This window comes from Oryza brachyantha, chromosome 10 (genome assembly GCF_000231095.2).
Source record: "Oryza brachyantha chromosome 10, ObraRS2, whole genome shotgun sequence".
NCBI lineage: Eukaryota > Viridiplantae > Streptophyta > Magnoliopsida > Poales > Poaceae > Oryza > Oryza brachyantha.
Genome location: NC_023172.2, coordinates 13831033 through 13850635, shown reverse-complemented (window position 1 = coordinate 13850635; position 19603 = coordinate 13831033). Strand labels below are relative to the sequence as shown.

At 41.2% G+C, this 19603-nt stretch overlaps 2 protein-coding genes across 2 annotated transcripts; one reads left to right on the top strand and one right to left on the bottom strand.

Moving 5' to 3' along the window:
• Positions 1-5295: 5295 nt before the first annotated feature.
• On the top strand, positions 5296-9440 carry LOC102715888 (methionine gamma-lyase). The gene is made up of 2 exons (XM_040528096.1): positions 5296-6191; positions 8595-9440. The coding sequence occupies exons 1-2, from the start codon at positions 5432-5434 to the stop codon at positions 9206-9208; spliced, it is 1374 nt and encodes a 457-aa protein (XP_040384030.1). The 5' UTR covers positions 5296-5431; the 3' UTR covers positions 9209-9440.
• Positions 9441-9537: 97 nt separating this feature from the next.
• On the bottom strand, positions 9538-13119 carry LOC102715613 (pyridoxal reductase, chloroplastic). Its single transcript, XM_006662449.3, has 8 exons — positions 12925-13119; positions 11234-11462; positions 11040-11133; positions 10717-10840; positions 10439-10540; positions 10157-10308; positions 9972-10065; positions 9538-9745 (listed from the first exon to the last, which is right to left on the bottom strand). The coding sequence occupies exons 1-8, from the start codon at positions 13060-13062 to the stop codon at positions 9560-9562; spliced, it is 1119 nt and encodes a 372-aa protein (XP_006662512.1). The 5' UTR covers positions 13063-13119; the 3' UTR covers positions 9538-9559.
• Between the last annotated feature and the right edge of the window lie 6484 nt (positions 13120-19603).

Sequence of the window (19603 nt, the reverse complement as noted above, 5' to 3'; positions counted from 1 at the left end):
ATAGCCACGTAGGTGTTACGTGAAACAAAACCACCGTCTAAACCATCTAAGAATGTAAAATGAACCGATTTCAACATCTGAGTGAGTCTCTAAATCTGTTTTGTGGTTGAAGGAAATAAATCGAACTCCGATAATAGTCAAAGCATGAAAAATGAACTTTCTCCTATCGGGAAAGACCATGGCTTCTAGAGCCCAACACAAACTTGGTCTGGTTGTAGAAAATGCATGCAGTACATCAAACGGAACGAAGAAAAGACAAAAATCATTTTTCACCCCAACACCATGATAAAAACTCCATATTTTGTACATCAACAGGAAGAAGAATTCATGCCAAATAAAACCATGTCATAGGATGTAAAATGGTCTCAGATTTATTTTTTTCAAATGATAACTCTAAAACTGAGAATTAAATATAAACTTAAACACATATTAAGATCTTGGTTTAGCATTTTATTAATTTAGTTGAGTATTTCAAAATTAATAATCAGCAAGTTAAGATGCACTCTTCTTTTAATCCAGTCCACTACAATTCAGAAAATAACTAATATATTTACATAGAATTAAAATTTTAATATATTTCCTCTGTCCAAAAATATTATGACTTTTATCATTTAAAATTTGTCATAGAATATAACAATTTTTTTATCTACGCTCTCATCTTAACTAATCAAAATCATCCCATATGAACAGTAGTGTTTTGACATTGTTTGTGGTATTTTTCACGGTTCTTCTCGTATGAACAGTAGTGTTTGTCGGTATTACTTCAAGCTATTTGGACCCGATGGACGATAGGCATCTGAACACCTGGCTTTGTGAGCTTATCTGCTACTCAGTACTCACTCGCTCCATCCACAAACAGTCAAACAAACCAGAGAACGAGGTTCTAATATTCTAATTATTTTATCTATAAGTATGAGCACTTGAAATACTAATTTTCTCACTGACCAACCTTTATTTAGCTTTTATCAAATCCTACACTAATAATCCGGAATAATCCACCAACTCCATAGTCCTCAGTTATCTCTCATTTAATCAGCAACATCTCGGTCTACTCATTTTATTCTTAATCTCTTAAAGAAACCCAGAAATGATTGTATGACGGGGGATACTTCGATTCATCCATATATATATATATATATATGTACGTACGTACGTACGTTCGCAGTGGTGAAACGATGAAAAAGAATTCAATTGCTTTCAAGAGGACAAGAAACCCTTAACGATTGACCAGAAAGGCAGAAACTTAGCAAAAAAAAAACTCGCATGCAACACACATGGCACATACTCTTTCCCGTTCCAATTTTAATAGTAGGACGGTTGCATTTTTTTTATCAGATTATTCTAAGATTTTTTTTGGGTTTTTGCACATACGTTTTTCGAAATACCAAACAATCTACTTTTTACAAAATGTTTATATATGAAAGTTCAACATCTTAGCTTTTTAAAACAGATTTTAAATTTATAGTAGCTAATTACATAATTTATGTTATTAAATAGATATCATAAAAATTAGATAATATTTTTTTATCTTTAGCTTATAAAAGAACACAACCGATGTCTTTTTTTTAAAAAAAAAAGAACGATAAGGTCGTCTTCGATATCCATACATAGATCAGCATATCTCCGACAGTGAACGGCACGAAAAGCACAGCCTAGTTAGTGGGAATTAATGACAGCAACAGCCACAAGAATCTGCCAAAGCAATGGTCCTTGCTTGAATCCTCAGTCGATCACATAAGATTTTAATTACTTCCCCACGTGTACCGTCGGTCTCGTCGTTCTGAGTTTGTGATAAACATGTGGTGGTGCACTCCACCGCTCCATCGTCCTGCAGCGCCATTCTCATGAAAGCAAAGCTGTTTGGCTTTAATACATCGATTAGTGCACCGGCCGGGTGTTTCATTGCAAAAAAGGTTGAATTATTGCTTCAACGTCCAAATGTTTGACAGGACGAGCTCACAGTGACACGCCTACTTCTCTGCTACAGTATAGGATCAAATTTCAGTTTTTAAATGATCGCTCTCTCTAATATGGTTAAACGTTCTAATTAGCATAGTAGGCCACCGTTCGGTAATCACGCCTTGGTGGAAAGATTAGACATCACCACCATCATCATAATCATAATCATCATCATCACCATCATTAATTATCATAATCATCGCTAGAGAACAAACGTCATCAGATGTATCATACGCTATATATTTAAATTGTTCAGATTCAAATATAGTTTCACGGTATAAACATTTTAAACACTATTTAACTGTCTACCTTATCATTCACTTCTTATTTAAATTCCATCCAATATTGCCATTAACCATCATTTCACCCCCAAACCATTTCTCTCAAGGGCACTAAAATATCTAAAAAATTTGCAAACATATCATTATAATTTTATAAAGTTAGAGATATGCTATTTATATCTCGATGACATGTAGAGCCCGATCCTCAACTTAAGTTTTTGCTAAATAAACTAAAAATACTTATATGTGTAAGCTTAAACTGCTTACATTTTGAACCAGGAAAAACATATTGTCCTAGCTAGGAGGAGAATGTTTCTTTACTTTAAGCAGTGTTTAATTTATGTTGTGGCTGGCGAGCTGATTCTGACACAGAAAACATGACGAGCAATTTAGTGCAGGACTAATTAAGTACAGACAATTATAACTTTCAAAAATACTAGTTTTCTTCATTTTTTTTAAATAGACATCTGTTTTTTGCATGAACATCCCGTTCAAGAGCCCATAAAATGAAGCAACTCAATAAAGTGATCCATTTTTAAACTTTGAATTGATTAGATTATCTTTATAGTAAGTACTTAATTGTCTATAAATTATTTTAATGATTAAAATCATAAGAATCGGCACAGAAATATTTATATCGTTGTATAAAATTTATTCTTAAAATATAAGTATTACTTATATTTTTGAACTGAAAACTAAAAAGGCAAAAAAGAAAGAAAAATGAAGAGATAAGATAACGTAGGCCATGCAATGCTGGCGTGGATCAAAGCAGATGGATTCGGCTCTCCTGCTGATGATGTGATACGACAAAGGATGACAAGTCACACGACCCGTGGAGCTCCGCTACTCCGGGGCTCCGGCCGCCGGCGGTGGGGCCTGTGCACCGCATCCCGATGTCGCGGATCGCCCACTCGCGCTCGACCGGGCGGGGTCGACGGATTCCTTCCGCCCACCGCCCCGGCTCCACCTCCACGTGTTTTCCGCCGAGCGACGGCGACGCGCCCTGCCGGGTTAATTCCAACGTTCCAGTGCGGGCGCGCGCGCGCCGTCGTCATCTGCGACGCACGCTGCCCACCAACCCGGCTCCAAAAATCAGATTCACCTCAGCTTGAATTTACTAACATGCTCCGTAATTAAACACGGCCAACGGTAAAATTCCTAGCCTTGCTAAAATCCTATTGAAACTGCGTACGAGATGGTCATACTCCGTAACACGCATGGACGGATCTAGGATGGGGTCGGCCGAAGACACCTTAAAGTCATTAGGTCAGTCTTAATGTATATTTTATGGGATGTCATACATATTAAATAAGGTGACACATCAGTAAAATTGCTGACTTAGCAGAGTTATTAAATAAGAAAGTTTCATAAGATGAAAGAGAAGTTTTATCTACATAAAACTCATCTGGCTCGGTTACCTAGTTTAAAGTCTTGGTAACTATACCATGAAACTATGCATTGAGACTGGCCTTAGAGCCCCACGAATAACTCCTTAAAATTTTATGACAAAGATTAGGGCTGAAACTCTATCTAAATTGTTTAGACTACTTTAATCTTATTGGCTAGATCCATCCCGGGTAACACGTAATATTATTAAGGTTTACTATTTAAACTTTTATGTAAATAGCTAAGAGTACGAGATGGCCATGTTTTGGGTTTACCATGTTTAGGCGATCGATGCTGCGGCATTTAAGTATGTAATATATTTACTGATGATTAAAATATTATGCTGAAAAGGATAATATATTAAAGTTTGCTGATGATTAGTATTGTGTGAAAGGTATTTACAAAGGAAGATATTATATCTATATCTATCAAGCTTTTAAAAAACAATATGTTAAAGTTTGGTGATGATTAGTATTAAAGTTTGCATGGATTTTTAGACTCTTTGGTATTGTTTTTTTTTCAAAATTTATTTAAACAGCAAGTTGTACCAACAGGAGCAGTCAATTTAGAACCATGTTAGTTTAATTTCGAACTTCAAATTTAACAGTCAGCAAGAAGACTGTTGGACAAAAGGAAAAATGGTTGCGACGACATTTGATTTTTTTTAAGAGAAGGGTTTATTTTACCTGGCATATACATCTAACTAGATATATAGAACCTTTTTAAATTTAGAAGTTAGCACCTCAAACAAGCCCTTAATGTATGCCTTCGTCGTGTTAAGACCATTATTTAGATGCATTCGTTGTGTTAAGACCTTAATTTAGAAGTATGCTACTCAATTTGCTGTAACCACCGGTATGGAGATCATTTGATAACAACAGGGCCTGTTCCTGCTTGTATGCATCATATGCACTCCTACGTATCTGGAAGAAGTGAAGTCGAACGCAAATTTGCCTTGTTGATCCGACGAGGTTTAAGTCAAAACGCTTGGCACCAAGAGATGAATCCATGGATCACCATCCACACTTACCAGATAATCACAAGTGGTCAGTCAGTGCAGCATCCAAATTCAGTTTGGCTTTTCGAACGATGGCCCCCGTTTTGCTTCCAATTTTGGAACGATTCGCGGCCAGATTCATTCGAAATTTGAGCTTAACACGACGAATGCGGATGATTCTGTGGCTCAGAGGCTGCCCCGATATGAATGTTAGGAGCTCTGCCTTTTCTTGCTGCTTATACGTGCTGTGCCAAAGTTAGCATCGCCAATTTGGACTAGTAGTAGTCATCACGGTGGGTAGGGGGGCCTGTAATAGTCGACGTTGATTCATTGAACTTGCCCGTCTTTTCACCACGACAGAGTGCATTGGACCTATGTAGCAGTACCCACATTCGCTGTGCCTTCCCTGACGATTAAATTGATCTCTCGTACTCTCATTTCAGATAGACATTTTAGGAGTAGTACCGATTTGATTTGCCGGGAGTAAAAGCGATTTGAGTTACGTGATCTTTCCACGTAAATGCTGCACGTTGCAGTTTGTGGTGATCTCTTGTCCCTTCTCCCCCTGGCCGTAAAAACGGGCCCGATTCATTGTCCATCTTGTCACTTGTCAGCCGTCCGCTCCTCCACGAGCGCCGGAGCTAAGCGAACCGCCGATGCTTGGTTGTCACACACCACGTCACAGGAACGCGTCTCTCGTGTTGCTGCCGCAGAAGATCCTTCCCCTCGCCTATAAATTGGGAGCGACTCCTGTTCCGCTCGCTGCACCCCCTGCACCGCTCTCGGATCCCAAGCTCTAGGCATCCCAATGGCCCACGTTATGGCCGCCCCCGAGCTGGTTGCCATCAAGCGCCCGCTCCAGAACGACGGCGGCGACGTCGAGGAGAAGCCCAAGGCACGGCGGCGGGAGGCCGACCCGGCGGCGGCGCTGGCCGCGGCGCGGCACGAGTTCGGGGAGCACGGCGGGGTGAACATGTCCATCGAGGCGTCGGCGACGTTCACGGTGATGGAGCCGGACACCATGCGGCGGCTGTTCGCCGGGGAGCTCGGCCCGGAGCGCGGCGACCTGTACATCTACAGCCGGCACTTCAACCCGACGGTGCTGGCGCTCGGGCGGCAGATGGCGGCGCTGGAGGGCACCGAGGCCGCGTACTGCACCGCCTCCGGCATGTCCGCCATCTCCTCCGTGCTGATGCAGCTCGTCTGCGCCGGCGGCCACGTGGTGGCGTCGCGGTGCCTGTACGGCGGGACGCACGCGCTGCTGTCCCGGTTCCTGCCGCGCGCCTCCGGCGTGCGCGCGACGTTCGTGGACGCCGACGACGAGGCGGCGGTGCGCGCCGCGGTGCGCCCCGGGGAGACGCGGGTGGTGTACGTCGAGACGATGTCGAACCCGACGCTGGCCGTCGCCGACATCCCCATGCTCGCCCGCGTGGCGCACGACGCCGGCGCCAAGCTGGTGGTCGACAACACGTTCACGCCCATGATCGTCTCCCCCGCCCGCCTCGGCGCCGACGTCGTCGTCCACAGCGTCTCCAAGTTCATCAGCGGCGGCGCCGACATCATCGCAGGTAACATGCGCATCCATGCACTGACATGAACGCGTCGATCGATCGTTCACCATTTTTAGCTATCCCATGACGTGTTACATGCACAGCCATGCTTGGCACAGCACACACGTGACATGGAGTCAGAACATGCACGAGCTAGCTTCGTGTACGTCTTTGTCGTGTACCCACTCGTGTATCGCACTGCTCCCCCATGTCGTTCCAAGGGAGTATGGAGTACGTAGTAGCTGGGGGCACAAAGCGTACGTGCCGGCAGGTCCAGGGCTTGTCATGACATGGGAAAGGGTGTCACGGGTCTGGCTAATGGATTAACTTTAAAAAAACAATTAGAGTGATTGCGACTATGACGTGTATTTGGCACACATGCTTGGTTAAATAGATTAACATTAGAACACACGTGAGCTTTATAGATGGTTGATAATCTAAACCACTATTGTCTCAGTCTTAAAATATAAGCGCGCTTTTAGATTGTTTAGCTTAGCACAAGTTAACCAAGGTTAAGAATAAAAGACTGTAGTATATTTTAATAATGTGGTATGAATAGGACAAGGGATATATGAGGGATAAAATAGGAGGAATCTTGAATAACAGATGACTGACTGAACAAGTTCGTATCAGTGACAGAAATGAAGAATATTTTGTAACCCTAATCCTTGTAAACCGAATTCTTAATTTTTAATTTTAATTTGAAGTTGATTTTAGGTATTTTATTACAATTTATTTTTTAGACTTTGCTTTTAGATAAAAAAACATTTTATATAAAAGTTTTATTTATAAATTATATTTTATTTATAAATATGCAGTTTTTCTTTTAAAAAAACAAACAATCACTGCATGGGTCTATTTAAGAATCATCCAGCCGCTGTAGCTTCTTGTAGAATCTGCACCTCATTCAAATTAAACAACCTTCCGCATATTCACTATGTTTTATATTGTAAAACTTTCTGGCCTTAACTAGATTCATATGTGTACTAATAAATATGAGATTTGCTTCAATCCAACAAACAATAATAAAAAGTATCTCGAGCTACCGGTACCTCACGCAACCAAATCGTTCTGATCGTTGGGTGTAACAGTACACATCCTACTCAGCTAGATTCAATGGTGGAAAATGATTTGGTACCTCGAGATATTTTTTGTTGAACCGGAGCAAATCTCAATAAATATAAACACATATACAAAACATATATATTGATATATGGATAAATCTAGACAAACCTAAAAAATTGGGCTTACAATTTTTATCAGATCTGAGAATAAAGTAACCGTATAATTGGCAACCCAACTTTCCTAGATTACAAGAAATTAGCCTCTCATTAGTTTCTTAAGCTCTCGAAACAGCACCCATAGTACAGCGGCTGCAGCTGGCCTGACGTGGTGGTGGCCCCATGCACTAACTAGCACTCTACCCGTTTTGTCCTGGCACTGCACCACTGCAGGCAACATGTGTCGCATGTCCTCAAGCGTCTGGATGGACGGCCATGGATGGCCGGAGCTAGATGACATTACATTTTGCTTGCCCTTTTTTCTTTTGGCATGCGTGCGTCGTCGATCTGGCTAAAATTATCGTGTGGGGGAGAGACGAGAGCAGTGATATTGATGCGTGACGCTTTTTGGTGCAACACGGTGTGTGCGCGCGTGTATCAGTGTCACCCGTGATGCAATCGTGCAAATTATTTGCTCCTGAACTGTTTTTTTTTTGGTACTAGTAGGAGTACTGGTACTCAGTGCGTGGCACACCGACGCCATGCCTGACCGACCCGAGTTCTCGTGGCCTGGGTGCGAAAAGTCTAACAGACAAACACCACGTGCCTTCCACATATATAGACTTTGAACAATTTTACAGGGTCAGTATCAAAATTTTAATATAAAATTTTAATACCTAGACTTTATATATATATATATTATGCATATATAATTGTTTTATATAGAACTTTATAGGTATATATTATATGATTTTCTACAATATATATGTGTTCACAAAGATACGCGAATGCATTTGCCCCATTAGACCCCCCCAATCTTGGAGGGTATACTCTATTTGTTCTAAATTATAAGACTTTCTAGGTTTACTTATATTCATTCGTATATCAATATATATGTTTTACACATGTGTCTAGATTTATTAGCACACGTATGAATTTAGCCCAAAGCAGAAAGTCTTATAACGTGTAATGGAGGAAATAGCCGGTATTACCATGCCATTTTTTTCGGATGAGCTCTTCCGGTATCTTCCACCAATTTTCTCGAATGAGCTCATTCACCCCAACCAACCTTGCCCACCAACAAATTATAAAAGACACTTAAATTTTATATCACCGTAAATTAAAACACGCTTCAATTTTAAATGATCATGAAGTAAACATGGTTTTAAAAAATTTGTGTGGTTATTTTATTAATTTTCAGGGGCGATATGTGGGCCGGCGAGCCTGGTGAACGCGATGATGGACCTGCAGGACGGGGCCCTGATGCTGCTGGGCCCGACGATGAACGCCAAGGTGGCGTTCGAGCTGTCGGAGCGGCTCCCGCACCTGCCGCTGCGGATGCAGGAGCACTCCCGGCGAGCGGCGGAGTACGCGTCCCGGATGCGGCGGCTGGGCCTGCGCGTCACGTACCCCGGCCTCCCCGACCACCCGCACCACGCGCGCCTCCGCGCCATGGGCAACCCCGGGTACGGCGCCGGCGGCATGCTGTGCGTCGACATGGGCACGGAGGAGCGCGCCAACCGCCTCATGCACCACCTCCAGAACACCACCCAGTTCGGCCTCATGGCCGTCAGCCTCGGCTACTACGAGACCCTCATGTCCTGCTCCGGCAGCAGCACCAGCAGCGAGATGTCCCCCGCCGACCGCGCCCGCGCCGGCATCTCCCCCGGCCTCGTCCGCATGTCCGTCGGCTACAACGGCACGCTCGAGCAGCGCTGGTCGCAGTTCGAGCGCGCCCTCTCCCTCATGCAGCAGCAGCAGCAGCACCCCGACCACCGCGACGCCATGTACTGCAAGCTCTCACCGACCATCTAGCTAGCTAGCCAACCCGCGCGCCATTGATGCGCATCCATCCATCCCATCTGTTTGTCCCGTGTTGCTGGTTTGTATATACAGTTCATGTCTTATGTCATTACCAGTGCCTAAGTTTTAAGCTGTTAACTAAGTACTATCTGATCCCTCTGGTTCAGATGGCCGAGCTGCCTGTCCCCTGGAAAACTGAACATGTATTGGAATAAACTGGTCAATGTAATGCAGTATTTTCTCATCACTATGAATCTTGTTTCAGTAAGGTATTGCCTTATGGCACTGAAACACTTGGCTAGAAATCACATTTCATTCTCTCTAATTGTCTCCTAATTAAGTAGTTATGGTATGGAGAGATCCCTATGCAGTTTGGAATATGTTCTGGACCATTTTCTTCGGGGACTCCATTGCTGCGGCTTCGAGCTCTGAAACTTCAGCAGGGCTCAGCCTCCAGCCCAGAGCTCCCAAGTTATCCTCGACGTGCCTGACTGTTTTCACACCTGGGATAGGAATTGTGCCTTTGCAGATGCACCAATTTATGGCCACCTGAGTTCAGATCACAGTGTCATTGTCAGTTTACTCCATATGTGGCATCTCTGGGGCAGCATTGAGGTATTCCAACGAACTAAAAACTTATATCATACACTAAAATGTTAAGTTAAAAGACATTGGCAAAATCTCTGCATGAATCAATATGCAGAGAAACTCCTTTTTAATAGCCTAACTTTGCTCACTTTTTATAATCAATTTGCACTTGGAAAGAGCTACTTACTTGAGACATGGTCTTGCCCTTCCTTTCTGCAATACTTTTCAGACAATTCAGCAAAGACTCCAACCCAGGAAGAATTTGCCGGAACAACACAGACCTGCAGAGCAGAGAACAAACGAACTGAACTTTAGTCGTCAACTGTCATGAGGTTCAGATAGACAAATCTGCCTGCTTCCACTGGCTGTTACCTTGGTCCACTTGGAAGGTTAGAAGTAGTATACTTCCCTGTCAGCATCCCTAATCCAAGTGGACTGTAAGAAATCAGACGAATGCCCAAAGAATCACACACAGTTTTCAGCTCCATCTGCTCATCGCCTATGCTCAGTAGTGAGTACTGAACCTGCATTCCATGGCAGTTTCAGTTATAGGCTTACAGCTAATCAGCTGTACTGATATTTTTTTTTCCGAATTTTACCTCTACTGAATATGAATGAGTCCAAGAAATATGGTAAAACATTTTCTGAAGGTACCTGAGCTGAGCTCAATGGAACACCTCTAGATGATAGATAGCTGTGTATCTTCAGAAGCTGCTTGGGCCCGTAATTGCTGACACCGACAGCACGAACCAAACCCTAAATGAAGCACATTTTGCAGTCAAGTTTCAAATAAATCAAGAACGCAAAAGAGGAGAATATCTTCCTCCAAAGAGACTGCCCTTCTGCCTGGCTGAGATATGATTTGTAGAGCTGAATATACAGATGGGATTCAGAACACTGAACAATGACAATACAATTGAAAGTTTGGTGACCTTTTCATACATCTCAACTAGACCGTCCCAAAGAGCACGCTCCTGCAATGGTGCATAGTTAGCCGTAGACCAATGCAGCTGCCCTATCCCTAGCCGATCAAGCTGCAATCTTTCCAATGAAGACCTGAAAATTGGCACTGATATAAGTCACCTTAACGCTAGAGGCCTACCCCTACAGGTATCAGTTATTTGTATGTCTGCATGTTCAATATTCAGTTAGCACTATGTTTTCAGCACATTCGTGCTTGATATATGGAGTGAAAACTGCACTGAACAAAGTGAAAATGGTTTATGTACATTAAGCAAGCAAATTGGAAGAATACTTGCAGGCGCTGACAAATTGGCCCGATGTTAGACGCCAAGGATATGCTGCAAACTTGGTTGCAATGATCACATCATCAGGGGATTTCATTGGCCCTGTCATGTAACAAGGGAAAATGAAGTCATTTCAACTAGACAAACTGAAAAGAACGTCATCTCATAATTTCTGAAATTCTGAGTTATTAAGCTACCCAACCTTCGAACTCGCGGATAAATGTACCAAGGAGCCTTTCGCTCTGACCATTCAACCTTCCAGTTCCATAAGAGTCAGCAGTGTCAAAAATGTTTATGCCATTCTTCAGAGCCAAATTAAAGCACTCCTGAAGTTCATTGTCCATGCTTTGTTGATAGCCCCAAAGTAGCTGATTACCCCAAGCCCATGTTCCAAATCCCATAGGCGAAACGGATAGGGGACCGATTTTCACCTAGATTCATAAACAGCAATGCATACTTAGGAGGATTCCATTGAACAAATATGAATTAAACTTTCATAAACTCGATTTTTTTTCAGATACTGCAACATGTTATGGTTTAGACTGTTATAAAACAAGATGCGGATTTGACAATTTGGCTTAGCACGCAGATGGAGTACTACTGAAACTTTCAGAAAGTCTGAATTTGTAAGAGTTCAATGTTTCACTTGTCCGTCAGAATTTGGTTGGGGACGAATGCAAGCTTGTTGGGTGACTTGGGTCAATATCCTACCCTTGGTTTTTCCTGTTGTCTGATGCATCAACTAATTCTAGTCTACAAACACTATGTCAGTAGCTTTCCAGTCATCTAGAGTTAAATAAGCATGGCCATGGAATAGCAACAACAGCAAACTTCTGCCTTGCATCTAGCTCGTTCTTTCCAACGGCAATCACACAACATGGAACTTTTGGGTTTCCGTGCTCGACTTCGATAAAAGAGGAATGCCAGCATCAGAAAATGCACATTAATAACAACTCTCGTTTGATCCATAGCTGGATACCGAAAAGGTAGCAGAGCTAGCACTAGCAGTGCTACTAATCACATTCCTGTTTCTTGCTCGAGCTAGCTCCATGGTAGGGGGAGAGCATGGTCATCGGATCCTTCTTGTGGTTTGTGCTTAAGGAGGCACGAAATCTATGGTCAGTAAAGCTGTGCACATTCAGACAGAACATGAGGCTTGTACTGGTGCCCCATTTAGGTGGTGTTTAGATTGAGAAAATCTCTGGGAGAATTGTCACGTTAAATATTTGATCGGATATCGGAAGGGGTTTTTGGACACGAATGAAAAAACGAATTTCACGGCTAGCCTAGAAACCGCGAGACGAATCTTTTGAGCCTAATTAATCTGTCATTAGCACATGTCGGTTACTGTAGCACGTATGGCTAATCATAGGCTAATTAGGCTCAAAAGATCCGTCTCAAGATTTCTTCCATAACTGTACAATTAGTTTTTTAGTTTATCTATGTTCAATGCTTTATTTAGGTGTCTAAAAATTCGATGTGATATTTTTAGAAAAAAAATTTGGGAAGTAATCGAGGCCTTGCATTCTTGTTAATGGCAAGCTGTGTACATTCAGCTCATGTCATGTCACGAAATCAGTAAACCTACTGCAGCTCCCTGAGTAAAATAAAAGCTACTGTAGCTCTGTGCCAGCCTTGAATGTGGTAGTAGTGGTACTGTTTTTAAAAGTAAAACTGCAGCTTGAAGTCCTACAAGGCCACAAGAATGGCAAAATGTACTGTTTTGAACATTGTTTAAGATGCTTTACTAATTACTAGGGTGGAGTTAAGCTTTCAAAATTACACGAACTGGCAGTGCAAACCTCCAGGAAGTAGTTTAGAATTTGAACTAGCTAGTGAGAGCGCGACCATTGTATCAGGTATATATAATCAAGAGCGTGTTACGAATAGGACCTTCTCCCACGGCCAGAAGAGGGGCAGGCCGAGGCGCAGAGCGGCGGCAGGCGGCCGCGATGGCCGCCGGAGGCTGCCGGCGCCGGTGTGCGGTTGCGGCGGGAAAGGCACCGTCCTGCCTGCTGCCGGCAGAGCCATCGACCGGTGGCGCGAATGGCGGAGCCGAAGCCGACGAGGCTCAGAGTTTGTGCGGCGCGTTCTCGTCCGTTCATCTCTTGATAAAATCCCTTTCTCGCACGGGCGCCGCGTGAGCTCGCCCCAACGTTTTCAGGTGCGAGGCAGCAGGCCAGGCCCGGTTGGAACCTGGGCTAAATTTTCTAGCAAATTTAGACCCATCCCAGATTGATATGAGCCGGTGAAACTGTAAAAAAAAAAGATAAAATCCACCGAATACCATTCCCAAACACTTAACTCTATATATATGAAATGTCATCGATGATTATGAATCCTATAAAATATTATCGTACAAACAACTTTATCTAAGAAATTAATTCACCATTAAGGTTCCGTCAGTATTTCTTTATTAAATACTATAGCATGAGTGGTCTATTTCAAATAGACGGAACCCTAACAGCCATGATGTTTTTAAACATAGTTGGTTCGCACAACGATATTTCGTATAACTCACACTCATCAATAACATTACTTAGACTTAGGCCCCCTTTGATTCAAAGAAAATTCATAGGAATTCTAGAGGATTTCATTTCTATGGAAAATTTTTCTATAAAGTCTTTGAATCAAATGAATGAACCCTATAAAATCCTGAGAAATTCCAATGAAATGCCTCTTCCAGTACAAGTTTTGGAGTAAATTTAACAAGAGGTAGAAACTCATAAAAAAATCCTTTGAGTTTTTATCTCTTCTCAAATTACTTGTGTTTTTCCTATGGTTCAATCAAACAGTCGTGTCTATGTTTTTTCTGTTTTGTAATACTCTGTTTTACTGTTACTTTTCTGTCAAAACTCTACGTTTTTCATATTTTTTTTTGTTTTTTATTCGTGCGATTCAAGGGCCGCTTAGAGATTTGTCAATGTTATTTCTACATTGTCTCAAAAAATGTCACACGTACGAACGTACGGGGGACGTGAGCGAGCGGGCAGGACGAGGAATCGGGGTAAACACACACACACACCACTGGTAGGAGCAGCGCAGGAGCAGCAGTAGTAGCGCCCATTACTGAGCGGTTGGTGCCGCCGGTGGCGACGTACCGCCCACTTTTACTACTACTACCCCGCATTTCCACCGGCGCAGGCCGACGAGTCACGCGAGTTTGGTGGTGTTTAGATTAAGAAAATTTTGAAGAGAAGTGTCACGTTAAATGTTTAATCGGATATTAGAAGAGGTTTTCGGACACGAATGAAAAAACGAATTTTACGACGAGCCTGGAAACCGCGAGACAAATCTTTTGAGCATAATTAATCCGTCATTAGCACATGTTGGTTACTGTAATACTTGACTAATCATGAACTAATTAGACTCAAAAGATTCGTCTCAAGATTTCTTCCGTAACCATGTAATTAGTTTTTTGGTTCATCTATATTTAATGATTTATTTAAGTGTTCAATGATTCGATATGATGTTTTTAAAAAAAATTTAAAAACTAAACAAGACCTACCGCCCACTTTTACTACTACTACCCCGCATTTCCACCGGCGCAGCCGACGAGTCACGCGAATTTATGGCCGCGCCCCCGCGCCCCGTTGGTCGTAGCAGTAGCAGCCCAGGAGCAGCACGCATCCGAGCGAAATTTTTTCCACCGGCGCGCGGTGGAGAGTCACCGGGGGCTAGTCTCTCGCTGGCAGATGCTGCTGCCGCTGCCGCTGCGTGCGCGCGCGTCTCTCGGGCTCGGGAACCTCGCGTCGTTTCCGCGGCCGCTGGCTGCCCCCGCCAGCCCGCGCCGATTGCCCGAATCATATCGCAATCGTTGGACTGAACTGGTCGCCCTGACAACGCAACCATGCAAAGCCGTATACTAGGAGTGGTTGGCTGAAAAAAAATCAATAGATATATTTATAAATAAAAAATAATTTATGGCTAAAAATTTTGATGTATGTATTCTTTAGCAATTTAAAAGTTAACTTTGAAAAATAAACATTAGTAACAAAAAACCCAAATCATTTAAAGTTAAAAATTCAAATTTTAGATGTAAGCATAAGAAAAAAAAATGGGGTAATCATCATGTTTATAAGAGTTTAATGTTAAGAAGAAAATAATATGATGTTTTTTTAATAAATGAGGAACAAATGAATGAGTGTAGAAGAATATATGGAGATAGAATAAAAAATAGTTTAAAAGGGGAAGCGAGTAATGAAATAAGTAGAACTATACTATTAGAAATTTTGATATTTTAGTATAAAATTTAAATTCTAAAATTGCTTATGTTTCAAAATGAAGGGGTAGTATGGACTTCGAGCACTAGGAGAATATATTGCCGCATTAATATATCTGCATGCGTTATGACTTATGAGCAGTCGTAGTACTGCACCACACAGCGAGAAAACTGGGTGACAAGGAGGCAAATTAATTGATTTACAGGAAGCCCCTATTAACTTGTTCTTTTCCTGAATAGAAACATGCATGTTGCTCGGACTTGTCAAGTCATCTCAAGAAATGGAAATCGAGAACGAGACGGCGGCATCTTCGCGGTGCAGTTGTGCTAGTATAGCTAGCTATAGCTCTCTACAACTACACGAGCAATAATGAAACAAACTTTCACGGCAGTACGTCACACATTCACACAGTGCACTCTGAAAGAGAACATGAAACAATCTCAATACATGTTTCTGAAAGAGAACATGAAACAATCTCAATGCATGTTTTTAGGATGGCACGTCAGTAAAATTACTGACTTGGCAGGGTTATTAAATGAGAGAGTTTTATAAGATGAGAGAGAAATTTCATCCCTATAAAACTCATCTGACTCGGTTAACTAGTTTACAGTTTTGGTAACTATGCATTGAGACTGAACTTATAGGACTTTTGTTATAATAGTATCTATTTAATGCTATAAACAATAAAATTAACTGATACTCCGTATAAAGTTTAAAAATATTTTAAAATATAAGATAATAAACTTTTACATAAAAATATTTTTACATCATTTAATAGTTAGAGAGTCACAAAAAAGCCAAGAAAAAAAATCTGTACTACTATGAAAGAATACAGCAGTGCCGTGCTTTTGGCTAGGTACGTGAAGCTGGGAGATGGAGCGGTGGCCGGGGCCCCACGCAGAAATTGTCCGTGTGTGCCGGGGTGCTCTCTTCAAGAAGGGAGGGACGGGGGGGGGGGGGGGGGGGGGGGTGGGGGAGGAGAATCGAGGTGAGGAAATTGGCAGCGCTGGATCGAATTGAATTCGAGCTTTTATGGCTGCTGCTTCTTTCTTGCATCGGTGCTGCATGCAGATGCAGGGCCGGGTCCTCATCAATGCTGCTGACTCCTCTTTTTTTTTTCTCTCTCTCTCTCGCGCACACGAACAAGTCGCAGCAGCTACTGCCTGGATCGATCACTCTCACAAACTACTCGATCGAGCTCCCACTCACTTCATCGGTAGGAGTACATCCTTGTATGCAGCAGCAGCTCGGGACTATATATACGTATTTGCTAACATTCCGCATGCGCTGCGTGCGTATGTACAGTCAAACGAGCAAGGCTAATAATATACTTCAGTTACCAAACTGGCTATAAGACTTTTTGTAGTCTTTTTTTATTCGTCCATAGTTAGCTCTTATGCATGACCCACATATCACTTTCACATAATTTTTTGTTTCTTATGTCTAAACTGGCTATAAAATTACAGCTCACTGCTCCTTTCTCTTTTCTTCTCTCTCCTCCACGTAACCTTTTAGTCAACTTATAGCCTGCTATTATACTTGCTCTTACTCGATCGAGCGAGTAGCTTGCATACCAGCCTGTAATGCTAGCACGCTGTAATTAATTCATGTATGCAAGGTTTAGTTCTAATTCTCCTTTTTGTGTGAGAGGAACAGCAGTTTGATTGTCAACCCTTTGGCACCAATGCAACCATCTCAATCCTGTAGCAACTAACAGACGAACAATGGTAATTGACAACATTGCAACGGGCAACCATATATGTTAACGCTGCAACTTAGCTAGTAGCTTGCTTACAGAGTAACCAATATACTCTCTCTGCTCTGAAATATAAGTATTTTTAATATTAAAATCTTACACTAAAATATAAACATTTCTGATAATATCCACAATACTGCTTATCACATCCACCGTTCTCAATTTCTCATTCCACATTTATTACCAAGCACGATAATATCTTCTTCTTAGCATTAATCCCTACTAAATAATATAGAAATCCTTACATTTTAAGGCTAAAAACCTCGAAGTGTTACCATTTTGTTAAGAATGTAGTATTGAGTAGCAAGATCATATTGCTAGCTGTTGTCATTTTATACTTGACTAGCATTACTAGCTGACAAGTAGAAATATAATTACACGTGGCAGCTATTAACTCTGACCATAATTACTGCTAGAATGTAGGTTTTTGTTTATTCAAATAACATGGGAAATGATAATATATCCTATCAAAATATTTAATCGCAACATTATATCCCTTCATTCCCATTGATTTAGAGAACTTATACTGTACAACACACTGGTAGCTAGCATAGACAAAAGATGTTTGGAATTTTCCACAAAATAAAGAAGGACATTTTAGTAATTATAGGATTTAGCTTCAATTCAATGGTGAAATCAATCCGACTTCAGTATGTCTAAATGTCAAATCAATCCACGTGAGAGATGACGATGTGCATGCATGGCAGCAACACACCTATCACTGCACTATGTGTTCTAAATTTTTGAAAAATGCCCATAGGGAATAACGAAAAAGACAAATGTGTACTTTTAAATTTTATAATGCAATTGAATTAAGTGGAAAACCAAACCAATCTACAGCCCTGGATCGTTTATACTAAAGTATATACTGTCACCGTAAAAGTTCCTTGAATTAAAAGTCTAAAATTACTATATGTTGTGCCTACAGGGAGTTGTAGTCATATGGAATGATTAATTCAAGATATATATTGAGTACAAAAAGCTGATCAATGGTGTGTTATCAGAAGATTATAATCTACGGATTAATTACTGTGGAGACGCTTCCCAAGCTAATACAGTTTTCTTTTGAAAAATCACATTAACTTTTCTTACACAACGTTTTAAAGTCAATGTATCAACTTTTATATAGTTATTGTATACATGTATACCCTCTAGTAGTGTGGTGATAAACCCAGTTTGATCAATCATCCATCATCCGTAATTTATAGAGCACAAACTAGCTGCCCCCTCCGATCCCACAAACGCCTTAATTACATGCTTACAATACTCTTCAAAGGCAATATTATTTGCACATAGCTGATCTGAGTGGATATCAATCATACCTAAACTACGTTTTAGATACGTGGGTAATTAAACAATATACCATAATCTGGTGTGTTTCAGCAATGTTTTGGTATATATTGCACACCTGAAAACATATATCACATGACCACATATATATGTAATATGTGCATGAGGACCGTACGTTACAAATTAGCCCAAACATAGGTAGCTGGGATATATCAAGAACACATTAATACAGATCTGAATAAAGTAAGGAATGAATTCCATGTGCATGCATACTTATTCCACCATAAAAAGGCGAGGTTCTTAATTAAGTATATATGAAACTTGCCATGGTTCTATTTGAAATAAGTATCATTTGGAAGATCGATATGGATGCAAGGATGCAACGCATACGAAGAAATCAGGTCTTACTGATCCGTAGAGAACTACTGAGAGGAAGCAAGAATTAGAGCACGTACGACATTAGATGCAGATCGATTCGTACTGATCACCACATTGAAATTTAAGTACAAAAGGTTTATCAGGACAGTTCTGTGAGTTCATAATAATCTAAAACCCCTAATTTTGAAAGAAGGAATTATTTCACCAGACCTTGGAGGTTGGAAAGAAATTAGTATATCAATCTAGGTTTACATAAGAGGAAACCATACATACAGTATTCTCGTCGAGTAGATCAATACATATACACATATTGCCTTTGCTCAACCCAAAGTCTCGTGCATGCATTTTTTGCACAGCCTAGATACAAAACACAGTAAAACAAAATCAAATGTCACACATAATCGCATCTGGAATTCTGGGATTACTTCTTGTCTCAACTTCCTCTCTATCACAGTTTTACATATATACATTCTTGAAAGCATAAGGTTAAACTAAGCAACTTAGATCTACCAAGCAAACGAGCTTCAGTTCGTCCTAGAGCTTCTTCAGACTTCGTATCAGGACAATTCATGATTGAACCTTAGAAGAACAAATTAAAGACACCATACTGGATATGCAAGTTAGTTGAAAAATACAGAAAGTTCACACTGAAAACGTTCATACATCTCCTAACATCACACTACTGCATCTAACTATGAGCAATACATGTTCCAACCTTGAATCAATATAATTAAGATCGAGCACGCAGGCTTCATAACACCAAAGAAAACCCTAGCTAGCCCTTACAGTTACATATATATGTAATGTAATCAGATCCATATGTACAGATTAGTTTGTGCTAACTTGTTTAAGTAGAGTGAGAATATCTTTTGTTGAACAGAAAAGGAAGCTGAAAGAAAGAAAGAAAAACACCTGTGAACTTGAA